Below are 14408 nucleotides of genomic sequence, written 5' to 3'. Positions count from 1 at the left end.
TTCCCTTATCTGTTTGAATGAGCAGCTGGAAGCAGTGTAGGGCAAACATTTCAAAATAAGAGTCCCTGGTGCATTTCAGCCTTTAAAGTTAAAAGTTCCCTGCTATGAATCAGATCTTCTTTTTTTTTTTTTTTTCTGGTTATTGGTATTTTGGTTGCATCATAAACTGAATCTGGAATTTAATTCAATATGGACTCTTGTAGCCTCTGTCTGGCCCTTCCCATCACAGGAAGGAAAGACTAAGAACATTAAATATAGGCTACCAATTTTAAAAACTATTGGCAGATGAATTGCCTTTGAACACATTATCGTATCAGCAACCATCCAATATCGATATCTGTCGACCTTTAATTTGCATTTATTTTTATAATGGTACTAGGCCTGTCACGATAATTACGTTATCGACTTACCGTACGATATATGGACATGACCTCGATCATTTTTGCTGACCTCGATATTGCCCATTGTGTTTACAGGCGTGTTTGTTTACATAAGAATGAATGTCACCAACATTTTAGCCAGTCGTGCTGCTTCTGTCTTCTCGTCCGCTCCGTGTCGGAGGCGGGGCTCAGGCAGCTCCTCCACACACACACAGAGCGGACAGTGACAGGTGAAGATTACGTGTTATTCGAGGCTAATAGGTGTTTTTCCTCGATGACTGCATAATTCCAGCCAGAAAGTTTGGAAGAATAAGTCCAAACTAAATATTTAGTGCAATTTTTGTTAACGGAGCCCGAGAGTCCATTTTATTTATTGTTTTGTTTGTATGGTTTTATTTTATTTGTTTTATTTACGATATTTGTTTTTTTGGCATTCCAATCCCAATGTCTGAATATTCTTAAGAATTAAAAGTCCATTGCTCTTTGTAAGGGTGTACTTGCATTATTATGCTATTATATTATAATTCTCTCAGTGGCATAAAATGGTCTTAAAATGACAATAATATTTCTTGGAAAATGTATCGTCCAACAAAAGTAGTTATCGTGACAGGCCTAAATGGTATGTAAACCAATTTTAATGTGATATATAAGTGGAAAACATGTATTGAGTATTTTAAACTTGCATATCGCCTGCCTTGTTTTACTGATAAGCTGTGTTAAGGCCATGTTGAATGTGTGCCCCTGCCTGTTTAAGAGTCTGTGATCCATGATTTATTGAGATTGTGTGGGTTTGTTTTGGTATGGGGATACGGTACTAATTTGATTAGTTCAGGTCTTGAAAAAGGTCTTAAAATGTTTTGAATTTGATTTTAAAAACTGTGCAGCAACCCTGAACTAAGAACTCTTAAGAGAACTCCTAGTGTTAAGATACAAATCTTTGTGAATACAGGCCCAGATTTGTATCTGACGACCTATTCCTGAATGCATGTATCCTCTCCTTCTGTGAGCAGGTCATTCTGATGTCTGCCACCATAAACTGTGCAGAGTTTGCAGAGTATTTTGGAACTCCAATCCGCAATCAGATGAATCCAGCATATGTGTTTGAGGTGGAAGGAGCACCGTACATTGTTGAAGAGTTCTACCTGGATGAACTCAAAAACATCCTGCCTCTTGGAGTAAATGTATGGCATATTTAGGCTTTATTCAGATAGGCAGAAAAATTAGATTTTTTTTTTTGGCATATCTGACTCCAAACTGTTTAGTTGTTTCTAGTTAATGGCAAAATCAAAACAGAATCTTTACAAACTGGATCCAAAACACATTCATATGTTATTTGAAATCTGATATAAATCTGTGTGTTAGATTAATCGGCAACTCTGTGTCGCTATAGATGTATTATATAAATGTGTGTGCCTTTGTGTGTGTGTGTGTGTGTGTCAGGTGGACTTAACCATCCCAGATGACCCTTGTATCACAGAGGAGATGTATAATGTTGCTGTGTCTCTCATCCAGAGCTTTGATGAGATGGAGGCTAAAGATCAAAGGTCAGAGATCAAAATGATATGTGCCATAAGTTTAATGTTTTGTGATCAACAATACATTAAAACATATATACTCATAGTATAATTTTTATATTTATTTAAAATCATTATGATTTTAAACCCGTGTGTGTGGGGAGCAGATCCACAAAGCAGACTGGATGTTCCACTCACCCAGATAGAGGTAGTGTGCTCGTCTTCCTGCCTGGGCTTGCCGAAATTCAATATATGAAGGAGGCCCTCGCAAAACTTGTACGCAAGAGGTACGTCTGCTTGATGTGTGTGTTTGTGTTTGAGCATGCATGTATATAATTGTGTCAAGGTATCCTGCGTTTGTGTACTTGCAGGTTGCAGGTATATCCTCTCCACTCTACTGTAACTTTAGAGGAGCAAAACGGAGTGTTCCTAGTTCCTGTACCTGGATACAGGAAGGTAACATTTATCTAGAAGCAAAAGTCACTTCCAGCTAGCACCATTTTTGCATTGAGACGTTGTTATAATAACCCTGTTTGTTGTCTGTAAAGGATTATTTTGTGATTACATGGGCTCTGACACTTGATTCACAAATTCCTGTTATGTTTGTATTTCCAGATAATCCTCTCCACAAACATTGCAGAGAGTTCTGTCACTGTGCCTGATGTGAAATATGGTGGGTGTTTTTCTTTTTCCTCCTGCTTGCCAGAACCACTTTTGTACACCAGCCCTCTGTAGGTCCTTAAGTTCATCTCAGGAAAACCAATGCACAGTTGATCTTTAATAACACTTATTTTTGTGTGTTTATACAGTGATTGATTTCTGCCTTGTACGTCAGTTAGGGTGTGATAAGGAAACCAATTACAGATCTCTCCGTATCACCTGGGCCTCCAAGACCAGCTGCAACCAGCGACGAGGTACTGCAAATGTGGACTGATGGGTAACAGCACAAATGAACTATACAGGTGTACTAGTGTCTAACACCCGTTTCACATCACAAGTGTGATCGGTGCTTGAGCAGAGCATATTTTTTTTGCCATCCATAATAACAGATTAGAGCATTCACAACGGAAGCGTCAGCAGCGCAGTGCGAGTGTCGCGTGAGCTGCAGTGCAGCTGAGGTTTTCAGCTCCGAGCAGCGCTGCTTGTGCTCAATTAACATGACCATGCACTGTTGATGGATAAAATGAATGTGATTTGACACACAAAAAAAGTACACAATGCACAGAATAAGCATATACAGTATGAGTAGTCTAGTGTGTCTTTATACTGTATGAATTAGAGCACATCTGAAAAACCATGGGCGAGAGACTTCCTCTCAGATGCTCCACACTTCCGCTTAGTTGTTGTTATCAGCTAGACTAACGTTACTGGTGATGGCGAGCAGCTAAGGATCTGGGTAATTATGCGCTGTTATAGGGTGTTATAACGACTACAGGTGGCTTAAAAACTACTGGAAAATGAATGTCACCACGATGAGCCCCCCAAAAGCTACCAATACTGAAACATTCCAAGTCGATCCAGATGTAATAATCAGAGGTTGCATTAAACTAATTCTCCGTCACTTGCCTTTTTAAAAAAAAAACCCAGATAATTCAAAATACTGTCCGTCATTTTGGAAGATAACAAAGATGAAAAACATTTAAACCAAGCCTTTGTTTTATTAATCATCTTTACAAGGTTCATAGCTCATGTCGCGCTGTGAGTGTATGTGAACGAGGGAGAGACCAAGTTGTTCTTGGCAGAGTGCGTGAGAAGGCGACATTTGTTAATGCAGAAATGGTGCAAAGGTACGTGCCTCAAATCTGAAGATTTTTAAATGGAACCTATTATGACCATACATCCTCTTTTTTTATTTTTTTATTTCCTCCTTAAAAGTGACCAGTTGGGATTTCTAGATTCCCTAAATGTCCGCGATTTGGCTGTTTTCATATTGAGCTGCTCAACAGAAAAACGTAATTAAATCTAGTGCATCATATATGTGAATTCTCTCTCTCTCTCTCTGCATGCTGTATGTCTGTCTCTCTTTCTCTCTCTTTCACACATAGAGGGCATGTGCAGAGAGCACTAGAGCCCAGTAACTTTACCATGTATATGTGTGTGATTGTGTACTTATCTATTCAGGGATTGCAGTCAAAACCGAATGTCCACATGAGACCTTTAGTGAGAAAGGGATTTACGTTACGTAAACACAGACTGTTTACTCGTTTTTGACTGTTGTTAGTGATATTTCAGTGATTGGTAATGGGAATAAGCTGCGAAGCGAAGTCTGTAGCATCCGCATTGGAAGAGCGCGCTAAGCATAATGAGTAATTTCGCTGCCTGTGGAAAAAGGTGGATAGGCTTCAGCAATACCCAATCACAGCCAAGTTTGCTTTCACTTGTAAACACATGCACGTGACAGACCGTGATGTCTGTAAATTCAGAACTTACCTCATTCGTGTTCAACAATGGATGGTACAAGACTGATTATGTAGGTGGAGAAGCACAAAGTGCTCTATTGTTTACCTTTTAGATGCAAATGTGGTCCTCCTCATTTAAATAAGATTCACTATGATCAGATTTGTAGTACTTATCAATGACCCACTCCTGATAATCATTTTATAAGTTATGGTCTTTATTAAAATAAATACTCACCATAGTAACATAGAAATCACAGTATTTTTCTGTATAGAGCCGCTAATGTGACGCTATAAAAATGCTTCAGTGTGAAAACCCTGTCGAGTCTGCAGCTGCAGTTACGCTATAGTTAAGCTGACGCTATATTCATGTCTCGCTCAAGCTTGCGATGTGAAATGGGCGTAAGGTTCTACTGGTGAGATTTCTGAATGGTAGTTTACATAAAGACACATTTGTGTCTCTTTCTGTGTTTCCTCCCAGGTCGTGCTGGGCGGGTGTCTAAAGGGTTCTGTTACCGGTTAGTGACCAGACATTTCTGGGAGCATGACATTCCAGATTTCACAATCCCTGAGATGCTGGTAAGTAATTAACTGTACTCCTGCCAGTTACAGCAGTATTTCTGAGAAATGTCAGAATAAATTGAGATTTTTTTTGAGTTGGTAATGGCTGAGATATGAAGGTGTGTATGTGCGTTTTAAATGGCAGCGGTCACCACTGGCCAGTTCCCTGTTGAAGGTAAAGTTGTTGGATATGGGTGATCCCCGCTCTGTTCTCTCCACGGCCCTCACGCCACCCAACCTCAATGACATCGAGAGGACTGTCCTCCAACTCAAACAGGTTAAACTCAGATTTAATTCAGATTAATAATATCCTTGATACAGATCAACAACAGACAGAATTCAGATCAACTACACTCTTAATTAATATCAGTCATAGTCTAAATTTACATCCCCGTAGACCTATTTCAGAAATACATTTCTAACCGTTTTTATTTGAATTTATCTCAAATTATTCTAATTTATAAATGAATTTTTCTGTTTGTGTATGTATTGTGTTTGCGGGCAACTGTGTGTGTAGATCGGAGCTCTCTCTGTGCAGAGCAGCAGTCAGAGGCAATTTGATGGTGAGTTGACGTTTCTGGGTCGTGTGTTGGCGCACCTGCCTGTGGACCTGAACTTGGGGAAGCTGATTGTTCTTGGACATGTGTTCGGCTGTCTGGAGGAGTGTCTTATCATTGGTATAACATCTTCTGTATTTGTGTGTGTGAAAATATCTGTACATAATCTTACTAATCAGGTTATTAGCAATAATTAATTTCCATGAGATTAGATTCATGAAATTATATAATGTGTTTTTCTCCCAGCTGCATCACTCTCTCTGAAGAGCTTCTTTGCCATGCCATCACTGCAGCATCTGGCTGGGTACAGGTAGGTTGACATTTGATCCCACATATAGGTCTTGTCAGGATTCTGAGCTTGATTTTCTCAGTGTGTTCTTCTGTAATTTTGTCTCTGTTTGACCTTACAGGAGTAAGCTGACTTTTGCACAAAACGTTTCCAGTGATTTCATTGCTTTTGTTAATGCTTTTAAGGTACAAAATGCCATTTCTGAGCACACTCAGTTAGATGCATATTGACACTAATCTATGTTCCATGCAGTGTCGTATACTGTCCATAAAAAAGTTAAATATTTGGGATGCACAGTATATTGGTTAAGTTTTTTTTATCATCATTGGTCTGGTTTTGTCTTTTTCTGATTTTCAGGCCTGGTACACGTCTAGAGCTAAAGGAGAACTCCGACACCCAAAGGTAAGACTGTGTGAGTTGATAATGTTTGAAGAAGGGAATTAGAAGTGAACAGGAAGCATTAGTGTACACATCTGATTTATACGGCCCTATGGCCTCCTTTTTTTTTTTTTTTACAGGATGAACTGGAATGGGGCAAAGAGAACTGCATTCAGATCAAACGAATCCGAGAGGTAAACACGCACAGTCACAAAGTTATTTAAACACTATAAAGAATCTGTGCACATTCCCCATTGTGTGGTCTTCTAGGTAGCAGAGCTCTTTGAGGATCTGAAGAAGAGAGTGTCCAGATTCAACATGCACATCAGCAGCTCATCAAACCCCACAGACTACACTAACCTGCACAAACAGAAATTCATCCTGCAGGTATAGACAAACACACAGGCAGTTATTTTTTTTTTACACTTCTTTTGTGCAGCCAAGTGAATGATCCCCACCCAAATTCCACCTTAATATCCCCTGTATGTTATGTATGCTGCTACTAAATATGTGTATACCTTGTCTCTCTCTTCCTCTCTGTTTCTGGTTTAGTTGGTGATTGCAGGTGCATTCTTCCCAAACTATTTTGCTCAGGGAGAGATTGATGAGCAGATGGCATCTAAGGAACTTTCTGGAAATGACCAAAAGACCACCGTTCTGGTACTGCTGTCTCCTCTAAATCAGTCCCTTCTTACATCTTCCCTTTTACAAAATCTCTCTAACAAACTCAAGCTCAAAACATAAGTGTACACAGACACTTCTAGCTACCACAAAGGGCAATATACTCTCAAAAAATAGCTCTTTGGCTAAACTTGATTCAATCATGAATAGTGGTTCCATGTTTGAAATTAGCTTTCTGAACTTAAAATTACTATGTAATCTCAACACAAACACTTTGTGTAGAAAGATGCTAGCTGAATTGGGTAAACCCAACCAAATTAGACATGTTAATATAACTCAAATAAATCTCTTATTTCTTTATGTACTAACTAGTGAAAGTTAGCATGCTAAATACTTGTTGGTTGGAAGCACTACAGAGTGTTATTTAGTAACTATATGCCATGGTTTAGCACGGCATTTTCTCAACAAAGCGAGCAATCAATTGTGCGACATCTACACATAAAAAGAGAACAAAAAAAGAAGACATATAATAAAACCTAATTTTAACATTTACTCTCCCTATAGAGTCCCATGCAAAGCATGCTGGGAAATGGAAATCCCCTGCCTAGTTTCATCAATGCTACATTAACACCACAAAATGTATTCATGTAGTCCCAACTTAAATGGATTAAGTTCCATTTTTACAAATTTAAATAGATTGAATGCAATGAAATCAAGTTGTGACCAAATGTGCCAGAATTGTGTTGCTTTAAGCCATTTTAATTATGTAAATTGAACAAGCAGCAAAAATCCTTTTTTTATTATTTTTTTTTTTGTAGTGTAGCTAGAGCAGGAGGAGTGGGCATTTGCATACACTTTCTGCTTCTATGGTCAGTTTTCTCTTTCAGATCAACTACTGTCCTAAAGGAGAATGAAGTTAGTTAAAGTCAACATGTTTTTAGCAAGCTACCTGAATGATAACACATGCAGTTTAATGGCTCAGACATTTGAAGGTAACTCTATCACCCCCTTTATTATGGAGGTTTGTAATGCAAGAATGCACATTAAATATCTACAAAAAGATGTAATGCGTTGGTCAAGCATTCACGTCTGTGTACTTGTGTAGAGAAGGTTTCTGGCATAACCCTTTCTCCCTATTTTTCCCTGCCTCTTCGCTCTCTCGCACAGCTTAGGAATTTGCCTCCATTTGCATTCCTGTGCTATAAGCAGCTACAGTCTCTGTTCCGTCAGTGTGGACAGGTCAAATCAATTGCATTCGACGGATCCAGGTAACAACGCACTGTTTGTATTTTGTGCAATTGCTGTACTCCTGATTTTCTGTAATGCTGCTTTGAAATAATATGTACCATGAAAAGCACTAAACAAATAAAAATGACTTGACTCTGCATTTTTTTAACTGTGTTGGTTGTATATACGCTCTCTAAATTCTCTGTTCAGAGCATATGTGGAGTTCTACCGCTCGTGTGTGAGGGAGTCAGGTGTGTTACCTGAAGTGTTGTTGGCATTGCTGCGAGCGCGACACACGCCAGCTCTCCGACTTCAAGTGCACCACGCAGATGAGGTGGAGGTCCACGCTAAAGGAAAGCCCATCACACACCTGCGTTATGCAAGGTACTGTAGCCATGAGCGCATGTGCACACACAAGAGAAAACACACATAAAATGTCCTCATTATCTCACAGATATTACTGAAATAGATGTTCTAAGAAATCACATCTGTCTGTTTGATAGATTTTTTTTAGCAAATTAGATACGCTGTCTGCTTGTCAATCCTTTTGTGTGATCAGGGTGTCTTTTTTTCCATGTCTTTGGAGGGGAGGGCATGTGGCTGAAAGGTTGGAGGTGGTCTTCACTGGTAAAGTCTCGCAGAAGTCAGCAAAATGGCTAAAATCATTTATGCCTTTTAATGAAGATATTATTAGTTCATTATGTATGAATTTATTTTTTGGCCCATTTATGAAGGATGAACAGAATTCCCAGAAATGTTCTCTTCTCAGTGAAACAAGTACATACAGTATGCACAGACATTTACAGAGTTATGCTCTTTTAATATGGAGTTTTTTAGACCAAAATCTCTCTCTCTTTCAGGGTTAATGTGGATGTTCAGAGCCATACTGTGTGTCCTGTTGGAGTTCTGAGCAGCACAGTAGATCCACACAAACTTCCATCCAGCAGAGATTTTATCATTAACATCACAGAGGTAAAGACTAACACCTCTCTCTGAGTATCAAGCCTGAGCATGATGCTGCTTCAACCTTCTAAATGTTTTTTATTACTAGGGCTGGGTATTGATACAGATTTCCCGATTTGATTCCGATTCACAAGTTTTCGATAAGATATCTATTCATAAGGGTATAGTTAAGTTATAATGTCCCTTTTGCTTACTTATGAAAGAAATTCTCCTTCAGCTAATGCTGTTAATTATACAGGAGAAATTCTTGCTTGGTACATTATGAAAATATTAATTATATTATTACTTTTTCATCATTTTGGTAACATTTTGGCTTTTTAACCCTAAAACGGGCAATGTGTACCACAAGATACATACTCTTTAGTTTCTTATGGGGGTATGAGGAGTTTCTCACTCAATCTTGTATCATTTATCATAGTTGGGTCTGTTTTGAGTATGTGGGTCACATGACTTGGTTCACATTTTCTGTGATATTTAAGTCAGCCTGACCTAAAACCAACATGTCTGCACATGGTGCAGGACATGCTGATTTTGTGATATTTAATTATGTATTAATCTTAAAAAAAACAATAGAACTGCTGATATTAATTGTGAACATTTTCTTAAGATGTGGAAGCAGAAAATTAAGTCATATGTTGTTCATGCTGTTATTTTGCACATTTTGAAGTGTGCGTATCCCCTGAGATACGTTGCCAGATTAAGGGAATAAAAGGGTTCATCCACAATATTATACACATTTATTTCATTTACACATGTCATACATGCAACCTTAAAGCTAAACTTTTCTCAGTTTTGTTACACACACACACACACTTTTTTGTACATTAATAGGGCAATTTATCCTGGGAGATACAACTCATAAAATCCAAAATAAATCGAATATATAAAAAATTCCTTTGGATATGTTTTACTTAAGTCCAAATTATATAAAAAGTGACACAAAGTGATTTTTTGCTGATCATTTTCCACTCTTGCCTGTTTAAGGGTTAAAATTGAACAAATCCATATGTTCAATAAATAAAATAATATATTTCATATTGTTTTTTTGTTACGTGTTTATCATTTAATTGCATAATTTGTACTATTTACAAGTATTTACATTGATTTGTTGAAAACGTATTAAAATCAGTATTGTCTCACAAAAACTGGCATTTCTGTAAAGAGTGTCTGTAGATGTGCGCATGTAAACGAGAGAGAACTCTAATGGCTTTATCTCATCTGTGCCATGCATGATTAGAATTAAATGTTTATTTTTTGTTGTTTTTGATCAACAACTGACTGTAAAGAACAGAAAGGGCATTAAAAGAGACATTATTCAATGACAAATGGGTCTCATGGAGCTTGTCTTTTGGACACGCATTACACGGATCAACTTTTACTCTCAACACGCATTGAAAGGATCTTGCTATTGAATACTCTCAAATACTTCACCACTATACTGAACAATTACTGGTGAGTGAAATTGCCAGTTGCCAAATACTGTATATACATTTTAGTTGCATAGCGTGAAATTAGGTTGCAAATGCAAGTGATTTTCTCTCATTGTATAAGGGGGTTGTACATGGAGTGAAAGATTGATCCTGGGATTTAAGAATCACTATCTACGTCGTTCAAATGAAGATCACAATGCATCGAAAAAAAATATTTTTACCCACCCCTAATTATTACTATTTAAAGGAATAGTTCACCCAAAAAGGAAAATTCTATAATCATTTAAACAGCTTCATGTTGTTCAAGGAGATGTTAGGCAAAACATTAGCCTCAGTAACCATTCACATTCATTGCTTTTTTTTCCATACCATGAAAGTGAATGGAGGTTAACAAATTGCCTAACATCTCCTTGTGCATTCCACTGAAGAGGTCATAGTGAGTAAATAGTTTCCACTATCAAGCCAGTGTGAGGCAAGGCTATCAACTGGTCACCTGGGGCCAATAGCCTGGGACTTCAAGCCGTGAGACCAAAATCGATCTGCATTCCCACCATCGGGCCAATAGCTCTGCAGCGTTGCCCTAAAATCCGCCTTTAATACACCACACTGGTGCCAACGTCAGCCCCCCCCCCCGCTTATTTCACAAGCAAGAGGGAAACTCAAGCTGAGATATCAGACTCTGGAGACTAGCTAGCCCTTGAAATGAACTCAGTGGAGATGGAAGCTGCCGTTTGTTTGCTTATTTTGGTCTTTGCTTGGTGGAAAGAGTGAGACCTGACTCAGCAAAACTCCGCCTTTAACATTGACCCCACCCCAATCCCCAGTGTGCCTTCTTTGGTCCAAGGGCTATTGGCAGGCGCTAGGCCGTTCACCGCGATGAAGCCCCGGAAGTGACCGTGGGATCGCACGGTCATTAGGTGAAATATGATTTTTAGGTGAAATATGCCAAATTATGGCCTAATTATGATCCATTCTTTGTTAGTTTTCTTCAGCAGTGTCGGTTTGTAAAGCTTATTTATTTGTATGTTGTTTGATAGGTGATCGATGTGGGCCATTTCTGGGGCTTCCAGACAGATGAGAGCAGTGTAGCGAAACAGTGTCAGTTAACAGCAGCTTTGAACATGAGAGATCTTAGACCGTTGTCTGTCTCTCTCTACCCAAACCTGCTGTGCGTGGCCCCCTTCACAGACTCGCAGCACCCAGCAAAATACTACAGAGCCAAAATACTGCACATTCTGTGCAGCAACATAGAGGTACTCAGAATGCACTCAGTCATATCCCCAATAACTTGGTTTGGGAACCATATGATTTTCAAGATGTTCAGTTCCTTTAATGATCCAGAACATCTGGATTTTTTCCATTGAAGTGAAAGGAATATCAAACTAAAATACCTTGACAGTGTTTACTGTGCTATTGAATCTAAAGTGTATCACCAGGGCAAACAAAATTATATCACATGACAATATGAAGTTAAAGATACACATTAGAGGGGCCTGGGTAGCTCAGTGGTAAAATACGCTGGCTACCACCCCTGGAGTTCGCTAGTTCGAATCCCAGGGTGTGCTGAGTGACTCCAGCCAGGTCTCCTAAGCAACCAAATTGGCCCGGTTGCTAGGGAGGGTAGAGTCACATGGGGTAACCTCCTCGTGGTCGCTATAATGTGGTTTGTTCTCGGTGGGGTGCATGGTGAATTGAGCGTGGTTGCCGCGGTGGATGGCGTGAAGCCTCCACACACGCTATGTCTCCGTGGCAACGCGCTCAACAAGTCACGTGATAAGATGCGCGGGTTGACTGTCTCAGACGTGGAGGCAACTGGGATTCGTCCTCCGCCACCCGGACTGTGGCGAATCACTACGCCACCACGAGGACTTAGAGCGCATTGGGAATTGGGCATTCCAAATTGGGAGAAAAAGGGGAAAAATCCCCCCCCCAAAAAAAGATACACATTAGAAACAGAATTTTGTTGTAAAAATTATACTATAAAAAATATGATATCTTATTTTCTTTAGTATTTGTATTTTGTATATAGTGTGGTAAATATTATTGGGGGTTGCTTTCTCAAAAGTGCTAAGAATCGTTAAGGAACCGGAATCAGATTACTGAAGATTACCTACTGTGTGTGCACTAGGTGTTCTTTGTGGATTTTGGCAACACGTCTAAAGTCCCATGCAGCAGTCTGAGAGAACTCCCATCTGACCTCATGACTCAGCCCTTTCAAGTACAGCTTTCTTCTTTTCCTCACAACATTTTAGATCTCTGGACGACGGTTGGATTATTGATGGATTTAAGTGATCTATAGGCTGTATCTGCATGTTTCTTTGCAGGCGCAGGAGTTCTGCATCGCAGGCATGGGTCCGTCAGCGCAGTCACTGATTCTTGGCGATCGCTGGAGCAGTCGGGCACGGAACCGCTTTAAGACGCTCACGAGCGGCTGCTCTGCCATCGTGTCCCTGTACTCCATTCTTCATGGTGTCATGCGTGTAGACCTGCATATCTCCATGGAGACGGGTGATGTCAGCGTGGCTGACCTGATGGTGCAGGAGGGACATGCCTGCCATGCCCCTGAAAGCTTTGAGAGTCAGGTAACCATGGCAACACCACCGCCAACAGCATCCCTTTTTTTCCTGCCCACCTGATGAGAACATTTCAATTTATTTATTTTTTTCTTGTTATTGTGTCTGTGTCGTTGTTAAATTCCACTGCAGGGACAGTTTTAGATATTTATTGTCTGCTGTTGCTTAGAAATATAAAAGGACTTCTGCCATATGCACTAAAATTACTTGTACTACCTGTTATTATTTTTGCAAAAAGTTACATTTATATCCATCCCCATTAATCAACCATACAGGTAATTCTGTATGGGTAAACTAAAGTTTATGTTGCTATTTTGGGCTGCTCAAAAATAGTGGAACTTTGAAAGTGTCATAGTGTTTACAGTTCTGGGGCAGATTACTTGTAGTTGTACTTTCTCTTGTTCCAGCTTAATAAGCACATATCAGCTTTAACTACCAGTCACTTGTGATCTCTCTCTCTTTTTGTGTATCTGCAGCAATCCCATGAGATTCTGATGTCTCTGTATCAGGATATGGCCTCTGGCAGATTCACCCCCAGTTCTACTTGTGGTTCCTTGAACAGCAGGATGGAGGAAGACAAACAGCTCATCAACCAGCTCCTTCAGCACTTTTCCAGTCCTAGCAGCAGTGCCCCCAAGTGCAAGGTGATGGAATAGCATCAGTTACAGTTCTAAAGGCCGATTTATACTTCTGCATCAAACCTACCCTAGCGTCTGCGCCAGGGGTACTCAACTTTGGAAAGCCAGGTGGACAGAAAGGGCCGCACTTCTTTTTTTTTTTTATTATTATTATTATTTATTCAAACATTTTAATTACTTTTTTATATTAATAAGGTGAGCAGACTATGCTATATGCTACTTAATACATCATGGACACATGTAATTACACAAGTAAAATAAAACATTACATATACAGCAAAATTCTTGTAAAAATGTGGTTCTTAAAAAAAAAAAAAAAAAAGCTGTGATATACTATTATTATAATCATATATAGGCCAATATGTTTTTTTTGTTTGTTTGTTTTAAAAGATCCACACTTTTACGAGTAGACCACATACTGCAGCAGAATACACCACTCTAAAAATTGACAATGTATAATATATATATATATATATATATATATATATATATATATATATATATATATATATATATATTTTTTTTTTTGTCATATATAGAAAGATGATGATCTGTTCTGTTGTCACTGTCAAAGATTGTCATGACACACTGGCCTTGTCATTGTTTATCCATTTGCCGTTTCTTTTCCTCTATAGCGGCTCAGCAGCTTAAACCTCAAAACACCTCAATACATACACATTCAATAATATTATGTGATGACAACGTCACACGGGCCACAAAAAGATGGTTTGCGGGCCGGATGTGGCCCGTGGGCAACTTGAGTACCATGGCTAACCAAAGAATTAGTTCATCCAAAAATGAAGTCTCATCATTTACTCACCTTTTTGCCACCCCAAGTGTGTATGACTTTCTTTCTTCGTCAGAACACATTTGAAGAAAAA

The 14408-nt window shown here is 39.1% G+C and overlaps 1 protein-coding gene across 1 annotated transcript in view; it reads left to right on the top strand.

The window, feature by feature from the left end:
* Positions 1-14408, top strand: part of tdrd9 (tudor domain containing 9) — a 28021-nt gene that overhangs the window by 6215 nt on the left and 7398 nt on the right. Inside the window, exons 7-28 of the mRNA XM_051648276.1 lie at positions 1391-1561; positions 1821-1924; positions 2062-2181; positions 2266-2350; positions 2510-2567; positions 2704-2808; positions 4772-4869; positions 4997-5128; positions 5369-5528; positions 5655-5718; positions 5819-5882; positions 6055-6099; positions 6216-6269; positions 6346-6462; positions 6628-6735; positions 7864-7964; positions 8134-8307; positions 8784-8895; positions 11354-11569; positions 12445-12534; positions 12641-12898; positions 13366-13533. Coding sequence (XP_051504236.1) covers positions 1391-1561; positions 1821-1924; positions 2062-2181; positions 2266-2350; positions 2510-2567; positions 2704-2808; positions 4772-4869; positions 4997-5128; positions 5369-5528; positions 5655-5718; positions 5819-5882; positions 6055-6099; positions 6216-6269; positions 6346-6462; positions 6628-6735; positions 7864-7964; positions 8134-8307; positions 8784-8895; positions 11354-11569; positions 12445-12534; positions 12641-12898; positions 13366-13533 — 2604 coding nt within the window. The remainder of the gene's footprint in view (positions 1-1390; positions 1562-1820; positions 1925-2061; positions 2182-2265; positions 2351-2509; positions 2568-2703; positions 2809-4771; positions 4870-4996; positions 5129-5368; positions 5529-5654; positions 5719-5818; positions 5883-6054; positions 6100-6215; positions 6270-6345; positions 6463-6627; positions 6736-7863; positions 7965-8133; positions 8308-8783; positions 8896-11353; positions 11570-12444; positions 12535-12640; positions 12899-13365; positions 13534-14408) is intronic.

This window comes from Myxocyprinus asiaticus, chromosome 21 (genome assembly GCF_019703515.2).
Source record: "Myxocyprinus asiaticus isolate MX2 ecotype Aquarium Trade chromosome 21, UBuf_Myxa_2, whole genome shotgun sequence".
Taxonomy (NCBI): Eukaryota; Metazoa; Chordata; class Actinopteri; order Cypriniformes; family Catostomidae; genus Myxocyprinus; species Myxocyprinus asiaticus.
The sequence above is the reverse complement of the archived record's forward strand: the minus strand, read 5'-3'. Positions and strand labels throughout refer to the sequence as shown.